The sequence below is a fragment of the Convolutriloba macropyga genome, chromosome 13 (assembly GCF_964194025.1).
Source record: "Convolutriloba macropyga chromosome 13, txConMacr16.3, whole genome shotgun sequence".
Taxonomy (NCBI): domain Eukaryota; kingdom Metazoa; phylum Xenacoelomorpha; order Acoela; family Convolutidae; genus Convolutriloba; species Convolutriloba macropyga.
The window spans coordinates 8,664,050-8,689,684 of record NC_134480.1 but is presented as its reverse complement, the minus strand read 5'-3'; the positions used below and the strand labels follow the sequence as shown (position 1 = coordinate 8,689,684).

The following is a 25,635-nucleotide window of genomic DNA, read 5'->3' as shown; positions in this document are numbered from 1 at the left end:
GTATGCTTCTTCGTTTTTTCGCATTTCTGAATAACAATTAATTTATCAGAAATCTGCATCGTTTTTTTTTTAATAAAAATAATTCATAACTCTGAAAAGGATAGCAACTGAAATGGGAAAATAATTACAATTAAGCTACGTATTTTCTTTGATCAAGGAATCTGGCAAGGTCATCAAATTGCAACAACTGATTTTTGTCTAGGATTGCAATTTTTTAAAATGTCTTTCTAAGTTTTCCAACTGCGGTTTAGTTTGGACTCCTCTCGTGTAATAATGTTTAGTCTTGCTCTGGCAATGTAGTTAAACTAATCAGATTTACGCCATTTGTACTTAGGCCTCAACCTGGGTTATCTGGTTTGAAAAAACTGATATATAGATCCCAAGGGGGTTAATTTTGTTTTTCACAAACTGATTAATTATGCAATGACGCGTACTCTCATATTGGGGACGAGCGTAAATTAAAAATATTTGACGGCATGATTTGTAGACGGTCGATTATGTAAGTTATACATGATCTTACTCTTAATAATATGGAAAATTGACACAAAAAGAGAAAAAAACAAGGTTACGTTTTATAGAAATAATGCAACGTGAGATATTGCAGATAATATTACCACTGTTTGCCAAAAAAACAGCTAAATTGAGCAAAAATTATAAAATTTTGAAGTAATCTATTGTTCATGTTCACAGAGCTTCTTTTTTTAACAGTGTAAACTAGAGTGTAGTTGTTTTTTTCTCTCATCTTGGTGACGAACGTAAATTTAACATTAAAAACTTTATGGAACTGCTTTCTGCGTTTAAAAAAATCAACCCTTGTGTAGGACGTCAGTTTACATACCTCAACTTTCTTAAAATACATCAACTCTCATTGCGATGACAGCAGTTCTGTAACTTACCGGTAAAATAAAATGTTAGCGCTCGATGAAAGATGCAAAACATCTGAATCAGTGGCGAAAATCTTTGTTTGCAGTAGGCTATCTTCCGCCGATCTTATTTCGCCGCTGTTGCTTTATGAATGGCATGAAAAAAATGGCGGAAAACGTAGTTAAAGCAACTTCTGTGCGGTGTAAGTTATGCAACTATTGTAATCGCAACGAGAGTTGAACATAACCAGCAGATTGCCAAAAATAGCCGCGATAGGCGCTTGTGTCATTCAATGGAATTGAAACAACTAAAAAAATAAAATTAAGAAAGGCAGATTGAGCGCCAGTCCTTAAATACACCAATAAATTTTTTGGGTTAGATTCGGACTGTCATTTTTATGAGACTCATATACTCTATATTGAAAGAACCATATTAATAGAGTTTTTTCAAAACTAAAATTCGAAATCAAAAACTCAAGACTCTAATCACTGTTTTTTTATTTAGGGCATATACGTTTGGCACTATTTTGATGCACACTAATGTTCTTTAATTGGTAAATTTTCATATAATTTAAAATTCATTAGGTGAGTTTAGAAGTCATTTTTTTGAGTGAGGTAAGTCACGTAATTGATCTAAACGCAGAAAAAATGACGTCACACACACAAATTTTAACTGCAGAGCAGTAAAACTCACTGCAACTGAAAAAGTCAGTTTTTGTTCAAATTTTTGTTCAAACACCGTTTTCCAACTCTCCTTTAAAATTACAGCGAAAAAGATTAACGCCGCCAAACCACTCGCTTTTTCGCTCCACTTCCTGTTTCGTCGTGAGAAAGTCACTACAATTTGAAATCAAAAATCATGAAAATGTGTGAACAGATCTTAAAAATAAAAGCATAGCCGGAATAATTCTGAAAACCACTTGAAGTGGAAATCCATTTAAATGCAGTCCAACTTATCATCAGACAAAACGTGTCTCCACTAATTTATAATTATCTTGAAACAAAACTTTAAAACAAAAAAAGTGAAAAGCAGAAAATCAAATCTGTTCAATTTTAATATGATAAAAAAATCTGATCGAATTTTACCATAAATTGAGATCCCGAAATAATTTTTTGCCAAAATTACTTCATCAAAACAACTAGTACTAACTAGAACCACTTATAAAAAAAGACAGAGCACCAATACAATCCAATTCTTGGATTGTAATCAGTTAAAATTCTTTGAATTGTAAAAATCCACAATATCCTCTATAATAGCGTCTATATTTTTGCGGCTATTATTAAAAAAAACCTTGCCACACGGCTCTTATCACCCCGTGACGTGATTCAACTACTCGGCTTCGCCTCAGAGTTTCCATGGTTTTTGCTATGTGAATAATAAACGTACGAGTAACATTTACTTTTTTATTTTCAGCGTCACTTTGGATAACATGCAAAAATTGGAAGACGACCTGAAGAAAGCCATGGCTACCATTGACATTGTCAATGTTGGTGCTGAAAGTTCCGCTGGCAAACCTGAGCAAGCCAGAGAGACGACAAACCCAGCAGCCAGACGTCTGCATCGAATTGTACTGGACATAACTGGTTTGATCCGACGCACAGGCTCTTATATCGGGTTAATGATCACAATGACGCTTTGACCCTTTGTCCTTTCTAGTATATTTCTTCCCCATTAGGCAGGATGCAGTACCCCGTCCCCCATCCCATTTTCGGTTGAAAACTTGGTTGAAATTTAACCAAAGTAAGCTTTATTTACACCCTACCCCCCCCCCCCCCCCCCCCCTCCCAAAAAGATTAGATGGCATATAACTTTTTCGCCCCACGGCGCGCGTGCCAGTTTTTACATAGCAACGTCCTATATAACAACATAGTTCATAAATTGTAATGGTAGTTCATAAACGTATCTTTTTTTTGGGGGGGGGGCAGGACTGAATACATTTCATTATAAATTGACATAAATTCCTACATTCTAGAGATTCTACCGATAGCCAGTCAAATACATCGACTGACGCGAGGAGATTATCGCCTCTTCTCAAATCTCAGAGTTCTACAATCAACATTTTGGACGGAAAGGCATTCAATAAAAAGGCGGGAGATGTTTCCTTCTCGAATTTCTACTTTGCTTGTTTGCTGTTATAAAAATTAAGTTCAATAGGTCAGTGACTCTAAGAAAAAGAGGGTCTTTCACATTATAGCCCCCCAGCTTAAATGTGAGATATGTTATAGCCCAACACTCATGATAAAAAAACATAATGAGAAATTATAATTTCAAGGGGTATATAATGGGAACAACCCAAAATAAGTTTTAATTCAGATGAATTTTTATCCCATTTTTATGACTTTTTGGTCTTAGAAACCTTGGAATACGGGAGAACAACTCAGTTCATAATAATCATAAAAAAAATTGTTTTCAGCACCAAATAATCAAACTTCGAATGATTAAACGAAAATAGAGTAGAAAGCGTCGTACTGAACGAATGCTAGGAGGCAATTTGCCTGTTTCAGCACCGTTACAGAGCTATTCAAAATTAGATTATACGATCGAATTTCATTTAGTTACTTATACTGTGACCATTCTAGGGGAACAGAAAAAAAGAGGGATTAATAAGCCCATTTTACGCACAAACTATATAAGTGTTTTAACTTCAAAACGTTTTTTTTAAAAAAAAACACTTTCTTTGTTATCGAACGTACTACCAGTACAAGTTTCCAAAAAAAGGAATCGATTATGTATTTGTCCAGAAAGGAGTGTAGCAATTTTTCAAATGCGATTTCCTTGTCAGTTATTAACGAGTTTATTGATTCACTAGGATATTCTCTTCGGATTATTTTTGATAAAAGTTTCAGAATTTTGTAAACGTGTAGCTCAAACTTTGATGGATTTTTGTTTTTAGATATACAACTACGAACCTCTTCATGTTTAGTGAACCCAAAAACTAATTTGATTAGGAACTTTTGTTGATGATATAGTCTTCCGAAAACACTTTTGATGGCCGTGCCATATATTAAAACTCCGTAATGATACTGTGGTTGAACGTATTGTTTGTTGTCAATTTTAAAACCTAAATATCTAACAAATTCGCTCTCCTCTACTTCTTCCCATTTCCAAATAAGTTTTTTCTGATAAATTGTTGGATCCTAGCAGAAGTAGTTGAGCTTTTTTTTAAATATTTTATGTCAGTTTGTTAGCTGGAAACCAATTTCAGATCAATTGTATGTTCAGTTTGCTCATATTTGCCAAATTCGTTTGCGTCATCTGCGTATAACAGAACAATATTGTGCTTTGGTTTGTCCACGATATCGTTTATGTATATTAGAAACAGAAGTGGTCTTAATACTGATCCTCGCAATTTCTTTAAAATAAGACTTGATTATATCTTCGATTTTGCCTCTCAAAACATATTTGGAACATTTGTCTAGCAATATGCTGTTGTCAACAGTATCAACGCTTTTGAGAGGTCAATCAAGGTAAAACAAGCCAGAACGTTTTTTTTCTTAATCTCTGAATGTTTTCCAGCATTTCTGGACAGTTGGCATTGACAGTTGATCTATTATTCATGAAACTAAACCGATTTCTCGAGAAAATTTTGTTTTTCAGCAGAAACGACTTCAGTTTTTGTTTAAAAAAATTTTTGCCACAAAGTGGTACTAAAGAAATTGGTCTATAATTGTTAGGTTCAATTGGATCTCCATCCTTGAAAATTGGCACATTTTTTAAAACTTTTATGTTTTTTGGGATATTGTGATTCATCTGTGATTTTGTTGACAATCTCTGCGAGGTATCCTGCAAGGACAGGATGAACAGTTTTCAGAAGATGGTTTGTTAAACCCATATAATCGGAACTCTTCATCCCAACAAATTGCTTTACTTTGAACTTCTCTTCGTCGTTTTTGGCCGGCTTTAAAAGCAAAGAATCAACAACCCGATTAATCGTATTCCCACTATATGGTTTCTTAATTTTGCAAGTGAGGTCCAATAGTGAAAAAGAAATTAATGAGTGTTTCGTAGTCAATTGTGTTAGTGATTTCTGATTTTCTTATGTATTCGAAAGGCAAAATTTATTCAGATACCTATAAAAACTTTTGCCGTTGGAATCATTTTGTGTATCAAAAATCTTTCGTAGTAGTTCTTTTTGGCGTTTCTTACTAGTGTTTTTTTGTTGTTCTGTAAGTTGTGTTGTTTTTTTACTTCTTGTGACTTAGACTGCATAAAGTTATTCCAAAGATGCTGTTTCTTGGAACAAGCATTATTAGCTTCGTTGGTAATTCCGTTTTGTCTTTTTTTGTTTTTGATGATTTTTTTTGGAGTTATAAGGTCCAGAGTTTAATTTAATTTGTTCTCGAGATTACGAATTCCTTTCTCAGCTCTGCATAACTGAAAAAAATCAGCTGTTGACTTAAGTTCTATCGACAGTTCAACATTTAACTCCAGAACGTTAGTAAACCTGTTGAGAGAATTCCAGTTTCTCTGTTTTTCTTGTTCATCTTCTCCTATGGTGTTGTTTTGATTATCGTTAAGGTCACTTACGTTCGAATAAACTCCATATTGGTCTGACGCTTTTGTTTTCAGATCCTCTGCTTCACATTCAAAAAATGAGAAGAAAGCATCTAGAGTTCATTTGCTTCTGATCGCTTCTCTTGTGTGTTCGTTTTTCTTTGAGTTTAGGTTTAAGTTTGGAGAGCTGACTTTCCTCAGAAAATTTTCTATTTATTTAATCATTTTTCAAGAAATCCATATTTAAGTGCTCGCATAAAATGTGATTGTTTTTTGGTCCCATGACAAAAAAATGTTCCAAAAGAAAGTTTTTGAATGTTAATATATCCGTTGGTGGAGCCTTGTACACAATCGTTACTACAAAACAGTGATTTTTTGAAACGCATTTTGACGTTAAAACTTGTATATCATTGCTTGCAGAGGTCTTTGTTGTTGCTAATTGATAATCTTTGCTCGCACTTCCGCCACTTTTTTAGGTCGGTTGCACGTAACAGTATTTTGGAACTTTTCGTTGCAGAGCAGTTGGTTGTTTGAGTAATCTTTCAACCACGTCTCAGTTAGTGCCAGCAAAGTTGGCATTCTTTAGTTGGCCTCAAAAGTTGCTATAAGTTCATCGTTGTTTGCAACCAATGATCTTATGTTCTGCAAGAACAGCAGCATAGCTAAAGTTCTTCTTCTCTATTAAGCGCTCTGATGACATGGTTTATTCACAAACAATAGCTGCAAAAATTCAGATATCTTGTGCTCAAATTATAAGGAGTTGAAAAGATTTATTTTTGACCAATAAATTTCAGGTGAAACTTTTACAAAGCGGGGTCTATACCGTGCTGAGGTATCTATACCGACAGAGTTTATCCCCCCCCAAAAAGAAGTTCTACAGGGCAAATAATAATACCATGCTATTAGTTATTATTACGAAAAGATGAAAGGGATAACATATACACCAACTAAATCCAACTAAATAGTGGCATGGACTTTGATTTAAAAAAGTCACTAGACACTATTTTCAGAGAATATTGGGGCTGAGCATTTTCTGATACTACTTTTAATCAAGCACAATCCTTTCATAAGCCAAGGTCTAAAACTTGGACGGGTATTGAACCAGGGCAAAATCCGAGGTGAAAATGATGTTCAATGGAAATTAATTCAGGAAATAAAAAAAGAAGGAAACACCTTGATCACGTGATGTAGCTCCACCTAGTGATTCGCAACATCAACTCTGAAGAATTCAAAGGATCGTTTGTTGTTTACTTGACACAGAAAATGCCACCCGGGTTGAGTATTTATAAAAAAAATAAAGAAGAGTTTAAACAACTTGTTATCGACAGTTCGGAAATGCATAAAAAGACAATTAGGAGCGTTTGAGTTTTAATTAAGACGAACTCCGACGGTTACTTTGTAGGAACTTGTAAGAGTCTAACAAGAAGATTTTGATCTTACAAGATCTCGCAAGAGCTCTAGCAATATTATCCGTTATTTCACAATGTGAAAATCGACTTATCTGTTTCAGACTTTGATTTACACATTAACCTCTAGCATAGATTTACAAAAATGCTCTAGCATAGTTTTTTGTTTATTAATAGATTATTTAGAATATATTACTCGAACAAAATACTATTACGTAATCCAATTTGAGAGATGAAATATTTCTGCGAGTATTGCTTTTTTGTTAATCAATTTTGTACCGAGATATTGTGCATTCTGTAGATAAAAAAGAATCTAAAAAGAAAGATCTGAGTCGAGTTTTTGCATCAAAAATTTGAGAATTTTTGTCTTTTGATTTTCAAAAAAGGTGGACACTTAAATTTCTTAAGTTTTTCACTTTTTACCCATTTGTTGCCCAAATAAAAAAATATACAGTTCAGTCCCTCTCTGCTGATAAAGTCTGAGGTCTGAACATGAAGTTGACCTAAATCTCGGAAATTAACTAATATTGTGATACTAAGCCCACTTGTGGTGATCATTTGATATCAAGATTTGGTCTAGCATAACTTTTTTTATAAGTCGAGACACAAAATTGGGCCGAATAATCAACCCGGGTAAAAGCAGAGGTGAAAATGGTGGTCAATGGAAGTTAGTGGGGCACAGTGGCGTTCTCGGCCGGTGGGAAAAGTCTTCCTGTGAAAATTGTGTTCACAGAAAAGGCAAAACTGTCTCTTTTGAAATCAACTACAAGCATACGAATCAAGGAGAGATCAAAAAAGAAGATTTTAAGGCTTTTGTGGTCACGAAGGATCCTGTTAAACACGTGAACAAAATAATGCAATTAGATTTATTCAGCCGAGATGAGGAAAAACCCAAAACGGAGGTTATTATCAAGGCAGTTCAGGTTGTCCAGAAAGTTGGGTTGAAAAGAAAGGCGGATCAAATTTCGACTTCGTGAGAGATCTTTCAAGAAGTACATACATATGATGAAGAAAATCAGAAACGAACAATACAAGCACTAATAAATCATAAATATCGATCAGATATAATTATTTTGTTTTTTTTATATCTATGAATAATTATTTGACAGAGAAAACACCAGATTTAGTGAGCTAAAATTTTAATTCATTGAAAAGTTTTTCTCATCTGCACAGCTTTTGACGCTTATACTTCAGCTTAAAGAATTGTGTTGCCGTTCAAATATGTTTTTGGGAATTAGTCGAGTTTTCTTGGTAAATTTTTGTATGCAATGCGGCGAAATGCTGTAAAAAAAATTTTCACCGCGTATTGCTTACACTTTTGCGGTGAATGTGGTGAATTACTTATTTTCACCGCGCGTTCTCAGTGTTCTTCCAAAAAAGATACTTCCATTCAAGGGTTTGAACCTCTTACCTCCTGAATGTTTTCAACGTCCTATTCCACTGCGCCAACTGCGGCTTACTTATTTGATATTTCTTGTGAATTTAAGTAAATGTTGGAAAAAGAGATATGGTGAATTTTTGTATAACAAGGTGAATTTTTGTATATAGCATAATCTTCCAAAATTCACCGCCTTCACCGCATTTCTTACAAAAAATTAACGCAAGAACCTCGACCTGGGACGTAAAAAATATTCCCATTTCTAAAGAAGCGTTAGAGCAAAAATTGATCTTTTGTTGACCAATAATGATCTGCAGCAATTGTTCAACATTTTTTTAGTTTTTAACTTCTAGCTTTTTGTAAACACAAACCGACTAAAGTCGGAAAAAATGCTAACGAATGACAGGTGGAACAGATTATTGCACAAGGAGCTGTTGCCGACAAGAATTTTTATCGTTGCAAAACGTCCGAGTGAGGCATTCAAACCTAGCGCGCCGTACGTGCTAAACTGAAGCAGTCACCATTCACCTATCTGTGCTTTATAACGTTCAATATCTCAATCGGCCTTGTTTCAGCAACAACCTTTGTCGAAAAAAGAGCAATTTGAATCATGGAAAAATCAAGAACTAAAGCAACAAGTTGAAAATTCACTGAAAAATTGCAATAAAGTTCAAGAAGCCCAAAAAGATTAAAGCAAAATATTTGCCTCAAATACATCTGGCACCCAACTAAAACAAACCATTTTTTATCTAAACTAGTCACCGGTTTACAGGAAAAATCAGAAAATAAACTGCTATTCAAGATAGTTGGTCTTAGCGTATGACATGATACAAGCATTTCAAGAATTAGCAAATAGGCAAAAACTTCATACCGAAAAGGCTCAGGAATACAACAGAAAAAAATAGATCCAAAATTTTTTAGTGTTTTGTGCCGGTCTCTTCAAGTTGAAGAGTGGTGCAATTTTACTCTTTAAGAACTTTTGATGCCAAAATTGCGCACTATCTGACTACCCATGCAACAAATTGCTTGCAAAGCATTAAAAACCACAAGAGCACAAAACGCACAAAACCTAAAAAAAAGTTTGGTTGTTGTGACAAAACAAGTGAACAATACATTAATCATACATCACTTTTCTCATTAATGAAACACAACATATGTCTATGTAAACTAGGATCTTTTCCGTTTGTGCCCCCCAGTAAGTTATGCACCCCCAAGTTACAGAGCACGCGCCGTTTCACAGTAAATCATAAAGTAAAAATATGGCACGTGCGTCTGGGGTGGCACATAATATGCGCCCACCAAGCTGGGGGGAAACAAACGGAAAAGATCCGTAAATTAATGTGCGATGAAAAATTGACAAAAACCTGGACTAATGGACCGAAAAAAGAGGACAAAATACGGCAAATTGACAACGTAATTTTATCGTTTTTGCTATCAGTAAAGGGTTTTTAATTGAATTTTTTATTAGCAACCCAAATAATTCGAAAAACACTACCTTCACCCACAGAACTTCCATGGGTAATAACAAAAATATCCGGTAGGATCAAAAATGTCACAACAATTGGAAATTGTTTAAAAAGTTAAACTGACAAAACGGTTAAAAAAAGCTTTAATAAGTGCTTAAAAATAACCACAATCCTATAATTTATTTAGTGAAGCAAGTGAAAAAAATTCCTCGGGCCAAAAATTTTCAAACATTTTTGAAACAGATTTAAAAATGCCGCATGTGAAGTAAAAATACACCAATTTTTAGCCTTTTCTCTCTTGCTCTCTCTCTCTCTCTCTCTCCTCTCTCTCTCTCTCTCTCTCTCTCTCCTCTCAGGTTAATGTATACCCTGTCTCTTTTTCTCTTACTTTGTCTGTAATTTAGCAGATTGACGTAAACACTAAAAACACTCGAATCGTAAAAGCTATAACTCCTAAAAACTATCTGATTGACTAGCTGAAGGCGGTCATTAAAAACGGTTATTTGATAGGTTGGAACACTTCTTGCACAAACAACAGTCAATGCCAGTCCACGTTTTTTGGAGAATAAAGTTGTAAAGTTGTTAAATGTAATTTTTTCCAATCTAAGATTGCTAAAATTGCAGACAACTATTGATTATAAAAGTCAAGATGTCTTAATCAAATCTCTTACTAGGTGTTGCTGAACAATCTGAAAAAATGACAAATAAAACGAGTAAATTAACTGAACATTGAATAAGGAAAAGTTTTCAGGAAGCAAACAAAAGGAACCAAAAGGCTTAATTAGTTATTATAATAAGGACAGGTTTTCACAAACTTTACCAAAGGTAACTGAATTTATTCGGAATAGTGATATTAATTTCATAATTTTAAAGTACCGAACTTTCATTCACGCTTATATTAGTCGACTTCGCGTCAAGTATTTGTTCATCACCGTCAGCTGAAAGTCTTAAAACACTTCGCGATTTTTCCAGTTTTTCCGTGTCCAAGTTGTTGCCCAAAGATTGCGACTTTTGACATTGACCTTTCTCTATCGCAGTTGCATTTTCTTCATTTTCGCGAATCCCCAACGACGCCATGCGACTCGTTTCAGCCGAAAACTGATCTTTGTTCACTGGGCCGAAAAAACTAAGAAGCACAGGCAGAACACAAACACCGTAGAAAAAACTGAAACTGAAGAGGAAAAGGGCAGTGACGAATAGAGTTCGCATCCCGTATGAGCTGGAAAAGGCTAGCATCACGATTCCCAGAATTGATGATGCAGCGGCGTTGATTAAAGGCACTCCCATGGCTTCCAGTGATGCTTCGGCTCTGCCTTTTGAAGTCAGTCCTCGGGATCTCTTATAGCTGTGACCGCTGTGAGAGGCATAGTCCACGCACAAACCTTGAAAAGGTGACCCATGTTTAACAAAAGTAGATTTCATGCAATGATGAAAATTGAAAAACATAGCTGGCAGATTGCCAGAAAATAGCCGCAATAGATTCGTAGATCGGAAGTCTAAAAAAACAGTAAAAAAGACAGACCAAAAAAATTCGTCTTTTCATTGAAGGCTGATCTGTTATATTTTGATTAAAAATCTGTATAAGTTATTGCTGCCTCTATTAGCTGATCTCAAATAACCTTCATTTAGAGTAACACACACCCATTTGACCCTATATCTTTGAATTAAAGTAAATAAAAGTCAATTTCAAAGTGAGGAAGTCATTTTTGAGAGTGAGGTAAGTCAAGTGTGACCAAAAATTTAATCACGCGCATGAACAAAAAAACTCGCTCCACTAAGAGCGAAAAATGACGTCACACATGCAATTCAGTTGAAATTGCATGAACGAATGAACAAAAAGAGGCTGTGACGTCATATGGTCGTAACAAAAATCATGACGACGAAACAAAAAAAAGCAGGACAAGTCCTGACGTACAATTCAAAGAATTTTCATTGACTAAACAAAAAACTAGATCTAGAAAGGACTATGAATGGATTGCAAAAACCATTTTAAAAAATCAGATCAGAAAAAAAACAGAAAATCAATGTCAAAATGCCGCATGTGAACAAAAAATCACTAGCGAGAAAGCGAATTTTTGTTCAAACACCGTTTTCTCACTCTACTTTTCTTACTACCTTTCTACCTTTCTTACTCTACACAAAACCACTCGCTTTTTCGCTCGATTTCCTGTTTCTGCGGGACCAAAATCACTACTCCCATTTGACTTCAAAAATCATGAAAATGTGTGAACAGATCTTAAAAAAAAGACAGCGCCCCAATACATTTCAAATTCTTTGAATTGTAAAAAAATCAAGAGAAGGCCAATAATAGCCCCAGCTATCGCTGTGCGGCTATTAAAAAATGTTAAGCTCCTATCGATCGCTCTAGGTTGTACCCCGGCCCTGAGATATTGAGTTCTTAAATTATGAACAATGAATTTTACATCTTTTAAAATTTTGGCCGAAAATCAAAAATGCATTTTTCCACAAATTAATTATTTCCATGTATATGGTTAAAAATTTGAGCAAAAGCAACTGACACTTCTATGATAATAGATAAAACAGAAGTTCATTAAGGTAAAAAAATGATGGTGAATATATATGTTTGAGGAATGGACAAATTATGGGCACCTGATAAACATAATTTAATACCGTCGGACGAACTGTTCTCGAATGACATGGCTACAGCTAGATTAAACTTAGAGAGGATAGTAGCACTGGGTAAATTGCGTGACTAAGAGGAGGCAAAAAATGCGGAGCCAAAAGTTGGGGTGTTTCTCATGCAAGCAAAAGATAATTCTAGAAAAAAACTGCTTGGCAACAAGAATAATTGCTTCAAAAATTGTTCAAATGCAATTATGAAAGCAGTACTTGTTCATTATACTGGGTGGCATCATTGTTATATCAAAGAGTTAATTCAAAAGCTGCAGTTTTGTTACAAAAAGATTTTTGCGAATTCAAGACAAGTTTAAAGAATTTTCAAAAATTTGTCTTCAGATACAATTGTCTTTCACTGCACTCAAGTAGTGAGACAAAGAGATATCTAGTACGCTTTATGAACAACAATTAGACAAATTCCTTTTGCAAATCAAATTGGTCTAATTCTTTTGGAAAATACATCTGAAAAAGACTTGAAAAATAATCCAAGCAATAGAAAAATCATTATTCTGGCTATTAGACCCGAAAAATTGTTACAAATGAACAACATAACCGGTGGATTGCTGGAAAAGTTGCGAAATAAAATCCTGTCTTCTTATAAGATAGACAGAAGTGAATACCGATATAAGATAAAAAAAGTTACCGACGCCGAAAACTATGTCAAAATATTCTGCAACATATCAATCAGGCTTGTTAAAATTCACTGCGTAAAAGAGTTTTTATTAGCCTTTATTACATATATGAGTTCCTTTGACCTTAAAGAAAATCAACCTAAACTTGTTTTAAAGTGTAAAAGTCATTTTATTGAGCGAATTAAGTCACGTATGATTACAATTTAATCACACAAATGAGATAAAATTTTTTGCTAGAGTGGTTGAGAAACAAAATCATGCGCGCAAATGCTGTTAGTGAGAGGAAGATAACATTCAGAAAAATTGGGTTTTCCAGATTTGCGATGTGAACAAATGTCAAATGAAAAAAAGTGGCAGACGCCGGAAAAAAAACATAGAGGAACAAGTCCTTGCTGAATTGAGTGAATTTTTATTTACTAAGGAAAAAACGAGTCAAAGAATGAACTATGAATGCAATGGAAAAATCTTTTAGAAAAAAACACCATTTTCTCACTTTACTTTAAAAAGAATGCAAAAAGTTTCACGCTGCAAAAACGTTTGCATTTTCACTCCACTTCACATCATTACTCCAATATGACTTCAACAGCTTGAAAATGTGTGAACCGATCTTAAAAAAATACAGCGCCCCAATTGAATTCAATTTCTGTGATTGGAGTAAAATCGCACTTTAGCTCCACTCAGCTTACAGCTTTGCAGCTATAAAAAGACTTGGCCCAAACTGTGATCCAAACTGCTTCCAAGATTGTGGCTGCTTAAAAATTTGTAACAAAAAAGTACCATCATTTAAGAACTAGTTACGAATAGTGACGCTGCTTTTAAGCTATGCACTTTTTCATCGTTAAAGTAGCAAAAGAGAGTTTGAAATTGCGAACAAAATTATCACTTGAAATTTGTCCAAAATACGGTATCAGTTTAATCAAGACCAATAACTATGAATTAGTACCACAAAAACTGCGCAATATAATATACTATGTAAAAACTCATTATATCCTAAAATCTATATCACTCTTTAATATAGGGAAGAAGAAAAGCTTAAAAAACTGATGCAAACAAATTTTTTTTGGAACAAGTGGAATCTTAATGTCGTGAAAAGTGTAAATGTGATGATATGATGTATATTTCGTGGTCAGGAACAGTCTGATCAGGATTTATTCTGGTTTTGAACGGTCTTATCGGTCGGAGATGGTCTGATCAGAGGTCACTCTTGTCTAGGAAGGTCTGAATAGCGGTCACTTCGGCCTGGTACCTCAGCCTGGATAAAGAGTGTTAAGCCAATTCTAAACGTCTTTAAAATATCAATTGTAGCTCAAACTAACCTATTAGAAGAAGAACTTCAATATAGGTTGACATATTGTAAGTGATACCCCACACGCCCATATAGCCCAAAACAGACACCATAGAGCAAGCAGTTACCAGTACCGATAGAAAAATCACTCGGAAGTCGCCGAGTAGCAATGACATCACAAGCATACAGCATCCAAGTCCGATTCCAATAGACCTCCAGATACTCTGTTTCATCGTAATATTCCTCTCCCACCTTGACAGGTGAATACTGGTTGTGTACAGCTTAAACGGGCAATTATCAATAACGGGATAAATAGTTTCGAAGAAACTTTTAATTGTCATCGAATCATATTGTGAAATTTCAATCGTGAGTAGGAAAAAACGACTTTTCTCAATATGTTTGCCGTTTTTATCCAATATTATATCGTTTTTGAAAATATTTCGTTTAACTTTTGCTTTTGTCTCTTTAAGCCAGGCTTTTATGTCTGTAGGAGTGAATTCAATTTCGTTTCCATTCTTTTCGTTAATCAAATTGTCTTCTCTGATATCGTCATAAAACCAAACGAGGTCTGTAAAATTCAGAAAAAATCCAGTTTTTATCAGATCGTCAACGATTTGATTTAAATTTTCTCTGTTTTCGGGGTTGCTGTAGTTTATTTTTTCGTTCAGAACGAAAGCAACGACTGTCGGTTTTCGAAACAGACGCTCTTCTGTGTGATAATATTCGATAACTTTCGAGCTGTCGGGTTGATATTCAACTTCGTTAATGTATTCAGGCATTTTAATCGTACTTCGTGTGGCTATGGCTAAAAGAACACCCACTCCGATTAAGATTATGACCCTCGACACATCGTGAAGAATGATTTTGGGCATATATTTGATGAGGTATCGCTCGGCTAAATTCAGCGCCCACGAATCGTCGATTTCCTGAAACTGTTTCCTTTTCCGCCTACAAAATTTTCGAATAAGCGGCGCAAAATGGTCCAATTTCCCCCCTGTAATGCTTCTGTGACCCCCCCCCCCCCAACAGAATAACAAATTCCTTCAGTGCACCCCCCCCCCCCTGTTCAAAAACCGATTTTCCCTTTATAGCCGTCCCGATAACTGTAACCAAACCTGTAAGCACACTTGCTAGTCACATTCTGTATAACAACAACGGGGAGGGGGGGGGGGAGCTTGAACATTGGTTTGTATGAATATGGGTACAAGAAACAAGTGGTCATTTTTACTTTTAGGCAGCTGGAAAAAGGAAACAATTTTGGTTTCCTTTACGAGTGGGTTGCTGTTTCGACGAGAACCCGCAGAGGGGGTCTTATTTGGATCGCTGGCTCCAAGTTTAGTGCTGGCTATTTCTTCCGCTATCTCGGGTGAAACTGAGTGAGGGGTATTGCAGGCGGGAGGTGGACAGGGACCTGATCTCTTTCACCTTACCCCAGTTTAAAAAATTTTGATTTTCATTAATTTCTTTTTTGTCTGATCCTTTCTGTTTGTGCCCCCAGCTTCGTGTGCGCATAAATTGTACTCCCCGCACGTGCTATTTTTTACACATTAACTTGCTATATAACAAAACATAATTTATAAATTGAGGTAATAAAAAAACCGTGTGAGGAACAGATCCAAAAATTTTGTTTCATTTCTGCGGTCTCTTACTTTTGACCCCTTGTTAAGTGAGCAACATAATTTAAACCAATTATTAGAAGTATGCGACAAGTTTCACCCTAACTTTTACCTAGCCAAAACAATCTGATTGGAATAAGTTTAAGTTCACCAAATATGAAAAATTGCTAACTAATCAGTTGTCATTGCTTAATTATAAATAATATACGGTTGCGTTGCGCTCCACTCGGCCCTTTTAACACTATTATTTTAAAATATGGCATAAGGAGAAAAATAAGCTTTTTTCAGGAAAATTTTTTGGCGTTTGGCTGTTAGTTATAGATTAATATCAAGTCCCACGAGCCACTGATGCCCGTACCATAGCCCGTAAAGCAGGGCCACACACAGTATTTGTGTCATCTAGATTTAGGCTATTTTGAAATTAGGCTAATTGAATGCACAATTTTATAGTGCTTTTCATTTCTCAACTAATCAAATTTGATGAAAATTTTGCATTTTAGTACGTCTATTCCTTGAGATGTCACCGTAAAAAATGCCAATTATATTTTTTAGGATAGAATATTCTAATATGTTTTGTATTTTAGTATATAGCAATTAGTATTGTCGTTTCGGTGAGTACAACGTAAGCCAATAAAAAAGTAAGCCGACATAAAAGCAAGCCTCAAAATAAGTAGTAGTTACGAAAGCTGATTGAAATAAAACCTTGTGAACCAAAACACAGGGGCTGTATCGTAGATAATTTTTTAATTTTAATGGTGCAAAATCATCAGCTGAAGGTAGGATTCGAACCCAACTTCCTGAGTCCGATTGTTCCACCTCGACGGCGGAGTTCGACACTCGGCTATCAGGGCCTGGTCATCTACTCTCTAACAATCGGTTTGATTGAACAAACAAACCATATTTCGGAGTGTGAGCAATTGCACTCAAAAATCAAGAAGTGCGTGAAAAGTCACATGAGAAGACAAAGATAAATCTAGAAGAATGGGACAAAACGGTCAAGCAAAAATTTTTCATAAAAAATGCACAAGTGTTGAATATAATTGCTTCTCATTCGAGAGCAATTAATCAAGTCAATGCGCAGTATTTTTGTTGTATAATATATTACAATGCACCGAAGAAACAGTAAGTCACTTTTCAAGGTATCGAGTGGTTTCTATGCTTCTCATCCACTGCAGGAGGCAATCCGAAAACCGACAGGAACAATCTACAATAGCGCCTTTTTGAAAATTTTCCGCCCACTGGTTTTTTAATAAAATTTCGGCTTGCTTGTTTGCAACCACTCGTCCATTTGTTTCAGTATCTAATTCTGTAAGGCTGTTTTGCATGAATTAAGCTACAGTTTGCGTAAGTAATGGCCTCATTTTATTTGGCTCCTAATGATAATAATTTCTTTCCTATTTTAAAATATTTTAAAAACTTTTTTGGTTAGCCCACTTCACAGACAAATATCTGTATATAATTGTTCGTTTCCGTTTTTTGCTTTAAATTTAGATACTTTTTTTTCGATATTCGTTGTCTTTTGACGTTTTGTAATATCTGGTTTGAAAAGTTCTGCCAATTTCGTTCGTGAAATTCAATTTTACAGGAGTTGTAAATAATATGCACCGACTAAGGTGATTGGGCGCAAATAAAAACAGATTACATTTTCCTTATTTTGAGCATTTGAGGCCCTGGTGAGCGAGATCATAGACGATGATGAGTGCCTGGTCCTACGACGTTGAAAAGGCTGCTGTTACTCGGAGCTTTGTCAAGTTTTGAGGACGTGCAGTGAACTCTCTTGGTGTGAACTGACAAACAGGCTGTGAAGAAGGTCAGCTCGAAGAATGTCAACGAGACAACCATCGATGCTGAAACGCAATTTGTGAAAAAATTCCTTATTTTTCTGTTTTAAAGACGCATAAATTGTTTGGGGAGGGGGGTTGGAGTAATTTGTCCAATTTTTACTTCGAGTGTGGTGTGAAATTTTTGATGATTTCTGAGTACTTTCTTTCACCATACTAAAAAATTCTCATGCTAAAAACTTCAATATTTGCTTAAAAAGATATTTCTTGTGTAATTTAAATTTTATATTTCTAAAATTGGCCTCAGAAATGTTCAATTCAATTTTTTGACATTTAAAGTAATGTAGCCTCTCGAAAATGTGCAAAAAGTAATTCGAATCGCTAGGAAATTATCAAAAATATTTGATAAGTTTGTTGGAAAATAGTTACCGGTGGAGTAATGTTTCTCATAAGTGTTTGAAAAACCTCTACTGAGTTTTTAACACTTGATTGCACATTTCAGCTTGTTGCCTCAGTTGAGGAATGAGTTTAGCAAAATCCGCTCAAGGCCCTTAAAATTTTTTGAAATAAGCGGAATGTGTGCGGTATCAAATTGCAAGAAATGAGCGGAATTTGAGCGGAACAAAATGCAACTATGACGAAATTTCAACGGAATTAAAATTCAAGAAATGACTAACATTTGAGCGAAAAAAAGCGGTAAATTTACAGCCCTTGAGACGCCAAAAAAACGCAATAGAGCCTAGAAATCTATATTGTATAGCCTAGAAACCAACCTTATCCTATGCAAAAACCAATACTCTGAATTTTTGAATATGCTGTGCTAAATACAGGGTGTGTTCCGTTCAAATTCTGCTCATTTCTTCCATTTTTTTCCGCTCAAATTCCGCTCATTCCTTGCATTTCTTTCCGCTCAAATTCGCTCATTTCTTGCATCTTTTTTCAACGATTGAGCTCATTCCGGACAAGTCTTGCATTTTTGAGCGGAATTTGAGTGGACTCTTTGACTAGAGTAACAACTCACAGCGCTTTGAATGTTTTTCGGCAATTTTTAAATATTTTTAAGTATTTTAAGCTTGCTAATTAAACTTTTATAAGAATAACTTCTTATTCGTCGCTCTGACTATTTTACATACTTTTCTCAGGCCCCAAAATTACTAGTTTTTTTTAGTACTGGCACTGGGGTGGCATGAATGTTCATGTTTGGTGTTTTTGTGTATTTCTTTTTTATCGTCTATTAGCACAAAACTAACAAATTTTCAACAACGTGAGCACAAAAGCAAGCCAGTTTCAAAATCAAAGCGTGAATCAGTACTGCAAAAGTTTGAAAATAGTAATGTGCTATATAACAAAAAGGTAATTGAGAGGCATAAAAACCATGGGGGGGGGGGGAGAATAGATTAAAAAATAATTTCTAAAGTTGCAACGGAACCAAGTTCCTTTACAGTCTCGAAGCAGAACCTCACATTGTTTTCAATATTTTCATTCAGAACTAGCTCAATTCTTTTCGATAAGACAACTTATGTTTTATTATGATCTCTCTATGTTACTTATGGGACAAAATTTCCCATTTCATTGAAAAAATTTGGTGTCACGATTGCAGATTTTTTTTACACAATTAACTTGTTATACCACACTGAGTAAAATGGAGTAAATGTCTCTCATACAGAAGATGGCGTTTTTTCGCTTGATCCCCGTAGCTTAGTTAACTAACAATTTTAATCAGATTGTTTTTTTGAGCATGCAATAATTTTCAGCCCATAAGGTTTTAGCTGTATGGAGCTGTCCAGTCGATGGATGATGAGCTGACGATTTTAGTAATTTCAAAACCATTTTCTCAGTTAACATTTTTAAAATGATTTGTAGAATAACAACGGCTGTGAGTGTTTGCAAGGCATTAGCAAACGTTTTAGGTGGGGGGGGGGGGAGGGGGTTTAGAAGTCGAAGAGATCCAACAAATGGTTAAATTGATACTGTGAAAAAATATAAAGATGATCACAAAAATCAGATAAGTAAATGTTATTAAAATTAGAATTGGACTGGAATTTCAAAAACGGTTTTTACAAAATTTCCATCCAATTATCTAAACTGATTGAAGGCAACTTAACACTAACCTAGGTAATAGCAGGATATATTGACAGCCATATAAGGAGTGAATGACCCGACAGTGAAGGCGAGCAAAGATGTTAGGTTCGAGATGAAGATTGAGACAAAACAGTGATCTAGAGTTGCGCTCACTCTCTCTTCTGGTTTCAGCCCCAACTTGTCAGTCTTAGCCCATGTGAACATCATTACAAAGGCACCGTCTATACCGACGCCTAAATACAAAAAGCAAGCCCTGATCAGACAATCTTTTCAGTAAGGTCACACACACCTGACTCCCAATGTCTGTAACCCTAAACAAGGTGGTCTGATGAGATTGGACTTGGGTCGCGAACCTCAGCCGGGTCTTGTACTTCATTTCTAACTTCTCTCCGCTGCAATAATTTTCAATTTTTAATAGCTTGATGATATTTTTTGCTTCTAAACCAAAATTATAAACATAGTCGACAGATTGCCGGAAAATAGCCGCGATAGACGCTTTTGACCTTCCATGAATTGAAACTATTAAAGGAATAAGATAGACGGAATGACCGCCAGTCCTTTAAGAGACCAATAAACTTTTTGGGTTAGATTCGGACTGTCAATTTTATAACACATACGTCTATAAGGAAAAAGCCCTAAAAGAGCTTCTTCAAAAATGATATTCGAAATCAAAAACTCAAGACTAATATTCAAGAATTAGGGCATATAATTTGGCACCACTTAGGTACACACTATTGATCTTCAACTAGTTAATGTTCATAAAACTTAAAGTTCCATAAGTTAGTTCAGAAGTCATTTTTTGAGTGAAGTAAGTCACGCAATTGACGTAAAAACAAAAATAACGTCTTGTACACAAATTTTAGCAGCAAAGCAGTAGAAGTCACTGAAGTCATTGAAAAAGTCATTTCGAAGAAGTCAGGTCGTAAAAATCATCAATAGAGACGACGAATTAAAAAAACATAGCATGACAAGTCCTAAAAACCAATTCAAAGACTTGAATGAAAAACTCAGACGTACTCTACCTGACCAGCCGATCAATTGAACAATGCCAGCCGGAACACAAACAAAATCATCTAACGAAAATATACTCATTGCTGAAACTCTTGAAGCTTTTAAACCTGAGGCAAAATTTTTTCCTTTCAAAAATACCTATTTCAAAAATATGTTCAAAACCAATTTTCGTTTCTGAAATCGGTTCAGTATAATATCTGCAAGACCTGAAAAATATTCATTGGCCCTTGAAGATCGATTAACTCGAAATTCAACAAAAAATTTTGAAAAGAAAAAGAAATCAATTGCAAATTATAAGGAAATATTGCTAAAAATCGTGACATAAATATATTCAAAATAGCTTCTGTGTCTTCTCGAGGCTATCCAGTAATCCAATTCCAAGCTTTTAAAAACTCATTGGCTCACAGATTGATAGGCAAAAACTTTCAGAAAAAAAATCAAACTTCAAAAAATATAAATTCATTCCTTAAAAAATTTGAAGGCCATTCAATTGCTCCCTAGCAACTATTTAACAACATACTATCAAACCCTAGATGAGGTTACTTGGCTACTGAGGCTAGAAAAAAATAAAAAAAAATTCATAAGTTTCGAAAAAGGTTGAAAAAAATTGCAAACTTTATCAAAAAACTTCTAAGAGAAAAAGCTTAAATTGTTGAAAACAAATCCATTGAAACTAAAAACCATGCAGTATTTTGTTTATCAGAACGTGGAAAATGTTTTCTTGCACTTGAGATTGGACGAATATCAAAAATTGACAACAACTTTAGTAAGCCTTAAAAAAACTGCAGTTTTTATCAAAAAAATGCCAAATTTCGAAACATTAAAATGTTAAAAACCATTCCATTGTTACTAGAAACTAAGCATTGCCCTATTAACAAAACTCAAAGGAGATTGCCTGGACCCTGAAGCTGGAAAAATTGAAAAATTGAAAAAAAAATTCAAAAACCTGAAAAAAATGCGATTTTTGTCAAAAAAACATTGCTAAAAATTGTGATACTCAAAAGTTCAAACCTATTCCGTGGCACCTAAAACTTTTTCAGTAACTTATTATTCAACTCCTAATGAGTTTGTCTGTCCCTTGGGACTCAAACAACTTGAATGACAATAAATGTCAAAAAATATAACAAAAATTCAAGTTTTGTCAAAAATTGCTATATTTCATGATGGCAAAAAGTTGAAAACCATTCCATTACCACTAGAAACTATGCATTAATCTATTATCAAAGCCACTATTAAAACTTAGAGGAGGTTTTTTGACATCTAGGGCTAAAATTTCAAAAAATGACAAAAATTCTCAAAAAAATGTGAAAAAATTTTAAAAATTAGTATCATTTTGTGTGTTTGTGTTTGTAGTACCAAAACATATAGCTAATAAAATGGTCATAATAAGAAATTTTGTCTCGCAAAAAGCCTTCATCAACGTTTAAAAACTTCAACCTATGACTAATCAAAACAAAAAATCACAAAAACATGAAAAATTGCACCATTTTGAGCCCAAAAACACTCAAAAATAACCTTTTAACCTTAAATTAAGGCCATCACAGCAGCTGCAACTCTATAAGCACTTGAAACACTACTAAAACGCACTTTGGGCCTCTAATGAAACCTAATGCCCGCTGGGCTTTACCTGTTTATCCCGTTTTGAAAGATCAAAGTCATTGAAAAATATGTGAACACATCTTAAAAAAAACAGCGCAAATATACAATTCAAATGCTCTGAATCGTAAAAAACCACGATGTCCCCAATAATATTGAAATGTGTCCCTGGTATTGAAAATCACGAGAAGTCAATAATTATTATCGCAGAAAATCCAAATAACTTCGTTTTAGTCGTTGGTGTTCAATGTCATTCGAGGCGAAAGCAGACCGGCAACGTGAGAGGCAACAGAAAAAAAATTAAGGTTGCGTTGGCAAGCAATTTTACGGACAGTGTAGGGGATATAGGTTGGGGGTAGGTGTGGGGTTAGGAGTGGGAGGTAGGTGTGTGTATGTGGGGGGTAATGGAAGGTGGATTGCGTCTGTAGTTTGAAAAGAGAGAAGAGACTGTTATGGGAAGAAAACTTTTAATAATGACTTTTTCACCTTAAGTATTACCAGCAGCTCCTTTCTATACATTCCTACCTAGGCTAGTGTTAAAGTCAAATGTTTGAAAACAGATGTCAACGTTCTAAAAGAGAATTCAATGTTCGAAAACAAAGTCAATAATTCAAGTCATGAACAAACTTAGGGTCTTTCCCATTATAGCCCCCCCAGCATAGTGGTCAGATAACCTATAGCCCCCCCAATCATGGTAAATATACCATAATGGGGGGGGGCTATATTTTCGTGGGGGGCTATAATGGGAAGACCGCAAACTTGCGTCAGCCTAAAAAAATTTAGAGAATCTCAAAACTCGTCTCCGAGTCGTAAAAAGGCACACGTTCAAATTAATTGTTTCTCTTCGAGAGCAATTCATAAATTGTTTTCTGTCAAAAATTGTCTCAAGAAAGCAGCAATTCAGATACACAAAATATGCGTAATTTTTGCAACGAGGCTATTAATTACCTTCTCAATTGATTCAGAAAAAATAAAAAGAATTGCATTTTATTGTTGAAAAAAATTGGATCTATTCTGTTCAGCCCCCCCCCCAGTGTTTTCGCGCCTCCAGTTACAAGATATATGTTTTTATATAGCACGTTACTACCTAAAAAATTAGCACGTGCGCCGGGGGGCGTAACAGATATAAACCTATTAAGCTGCGGGGGGGGGGCAAAACAGCATAGATCCAAAAACAAACCAAGCTAAAGCTAATTAAAAATGCAAAAAACTTCTAACAAAGATTTCTGGTATAGTTTTAGAGTTCTTGGTTTACAAATTTTTAGGAAGTTGTGACCAAAATATAGGTTTTAGATATGAATTTAAAGAAGTTCTGGCTTTGGATCTACGATCTCTGTGGTTCCTTTTAACTTACCTTTTTTTCATTATTTGCAACTTAGGAAAATTTCACAAGTGCAGAACCAACTAACGTTGGGCAAATTGCTCTCAAAATACCGTTAAGTGGTGGGTTTTGTTAGTAGTTAGCTAGCTTTAGGGGGGATACCGTTAAGTGGTGGGTTTTGTTAGTAGTTAGCTAGCTTTAGGGGGGGGGGGGGGGTTTGAGCTTGGGTCAACCAAGGGGGGTGAGCTTGGGATCAAGCATGTGAGAAATGGTTGAGAGGGGTCCAAATCACCAGGTGGAAGAGCGTGCACGGGGTGGCCGGGTGTTGGAGGGAGGGGTTGGGTGACTGAGGAGGGCAACTTAAACTTTCAAGATGAAGTACCGCCCTGCACACAACAAAATTGTCTCCTAAAACAGTTTCGGTGAATCGCATACTTAGAGACTAGTAAAACGTAAGGCTCCGAGAGCTGTTCAGACACTTAATCACCTCCGGTTTTTACCGCTTTACCTTGTGTTTTAGGACAAAAAGTTGAACGGTTCGGACAAATAATCTCTGAAGAAAGAAATCGCATTAAAAAGACCATAGGGCTATATTAATTGCTACAAACTTCGTTTGAGAGCAATTAAAATGTAAAAAGAAGCTAGTTTAGTAAAAACTAATTTTATTTCTAGCTCTTGCTACTATCCTAGCACAGTTATTAAGCCTATCAGTAAATAACTGGTATTAACATCATTTAAAAGCAATTAAACAGAGTAGATCCGAAAACAACAATTGAAACAAACTTACCATGTATAATGAAGGGGACTAGTTTCAATATTTTTGTTTCATAAATTTGGCCGGACATTTGATTAAACTGGTTTGTAGATTTTACTATTGTCCTACCTGTTATCGAGACCACTACAAACAGGTTTTAAACAAACATTACCAACATTGTTTAAGATTAATTAAACCGAGATCTAACAACAAACATAACCGACCGGCAGATTGCCTAAATAGCTGCAAATTAGACTTGCGTGCACAAAGAAACAGATACTGAAGTGAGTTGAAAAAAGTTATCACAGACTGCTACAAAACTTACCAATTTAATTCAAAACGAAAACAGTTTTGGTTAGGAAAGAATTTGACAAAGGGGAGGTTGGTACCCCTTATAGATTAGCAGCAATAACCAGTAAAATAAACTTACCAAGAATAATGAAGGGTGTTAAAAAGGCCACTTGAATCAGAGGAATTCCCGCAATGCTCAGAACTGCAATTCCAGTCACTATTGCCAAAATTGTGCTCAAAATGGCCGCCAAAGCCAACAGACTTCGCGAGGTCAAGCAGTCCAAACTAGACGAAGCGATAACTGAAAACCCAACCAGAAAAATAACAGCCAAAGCGAATAACTTCGAATCGCGTTCGAAGACACTCCCCCATTCGTCCAATTGAATTCTCAATGAGTATAACGCGTAATTAGCCGAATTTAGCTTCTTCACCATAACGTGCAAGTCATTGAAACATCGACGCACCCACGAATACGAACCGGCTAATTGGGACTCGTTCGCTTTTTTGAGGAAAAAGATCAACCTTGCCGAAATTCCACTTTGGGTCATAACAACGTCGTCAAACTCGCCTTTCTTTGTATATTTCGGCTCATTGACCATCTGCAAAATAGACTCGCTGTAGAATTTCAGAACTCCCTTCTCGGTGTTCCAGTCTGTAACTTGACAGAATTCGGGTAACAGACATTGGCTTTCCCCACTTTCGTCCAGCTGGCTCAGACCATCAATTGCGCAGACATCTTTGTATGTTAGGGTTTTGTTCAATTTCTGGTCACGAATTGAATAACTTTGAACCCATTCGCATATTTTTCCGATGTCTGTTTTGACGTTTTCGTTGGAGATTATGTCTTTGCTGCCCACTTTTGGGTCCCAGATAATAATCGATAGCGTTAAATACTCGCCGTTGTCTTGCCAGGGGAAATAATTCATGTCACTTGTGTCTGGGAAGTCCGCACGCATCGATTTGAGACCTGTGAATGAAAATATAATCAAAGAATGACGTCGGACGAATGTCTCCCAACCAA

General features: G+C 35.4%; 3 protein-coding genes across 10 annotated transcripts in view; 2 read left to right on the top strand and 1 right to left on the bottom strand.

Annotated features, from left to right (window-relative positions):
- The window catches only part of LOC142351604 (tyrosinase HcTyr2-like), a 59,336-nt gene extending 51,408 nt beyond the window's left edge, over nucleotides 1-7,928 (top strand). Inside the window, exons 8-11 of one of the 2 annotated variants that reach the window (XM_075403742.1) lie at nucleotides 2,278-2,478; nucleotides 2,837-2,951; nucleotides 6,550-6,632; nucleotides 7,408-7,928. In XM_075403742.1, coding sequence (XP_075259857.1) covers nucleotides 2,278-2,478; nucleotides 2,837-2,951; nucleotides 6,550-6,632; nucleotides 7,408-7,741 — 733 coding nt within the window. In that variant the 3' untranslated portion in view covers nucleotides 7,742-7,928. Of the gene's footprint in view, nucleotides 1-2,277; nucleotides 2,479-2,836; nucleotides 2,952-6,549; nucleotides 6,633-7,404 lie in introns of both variants that reach the window. The other variant, XM_075403741.1, reaches the window with a different exon arrangement.
- The window catches only part of LOC142352294 (xaa-Pro dipeptidase-like), a 453,762-nt gene that overhangs the window by 98,936 nt on the left and 329,191 nt on the right, over nucleotides 1-25,635 (top strand). The window lies entirely within an intron of this gene.
- LOC142352276 (patched domain-containing protein 3-like) overlaps nucleotides 10,307-25,635 on the bottom strand; it is a 28,131-nt gene continuing 12,802 nt past the window's right edge. For 5 of the 7 annotated variants that reach the window (XM_075404773.1, XM_075404772.1, XM_075404771.1 and 2 more), the window contains 6 exons: nucleotides 24,754-25,581; nucleotides 19,671-19,874; nucleotides 17,482-17,625; nucleotides 15,434-15,573; nucleotides 14,194-15,094; nucleotides 10,307-10,990 (listed from right to left, as the gene is read on the bottom strand). In XM_075404773.1, the coding sequence (XP_075260888.1) occupies nucleotides 10,476-10,990; nucleotides 14,194-15,094; nucleotides 15,434-15,573; nucleotides 17,482-17,625; nucleotides 19,671-19,874; nucleotides 24,754-25,581 (2,732 nt within the window). In that variant the 3' untranslated portion in view covers nucleotides 10,307-10,475. Of the gene's footprint in view, nucleotides 10,991-14,193; nucleotides 15,095-15,429; nucleotides 15,574-17,481; nucleotides 17,626-19,670; nucleotides 19,875-24,753; nucleotides 25,582-25,635 lie in introns of all 7 variants that reach the window. The other 2 variants (XM_075404769.1, XM_075404774.1) reach the window with 2 other exon arrangements.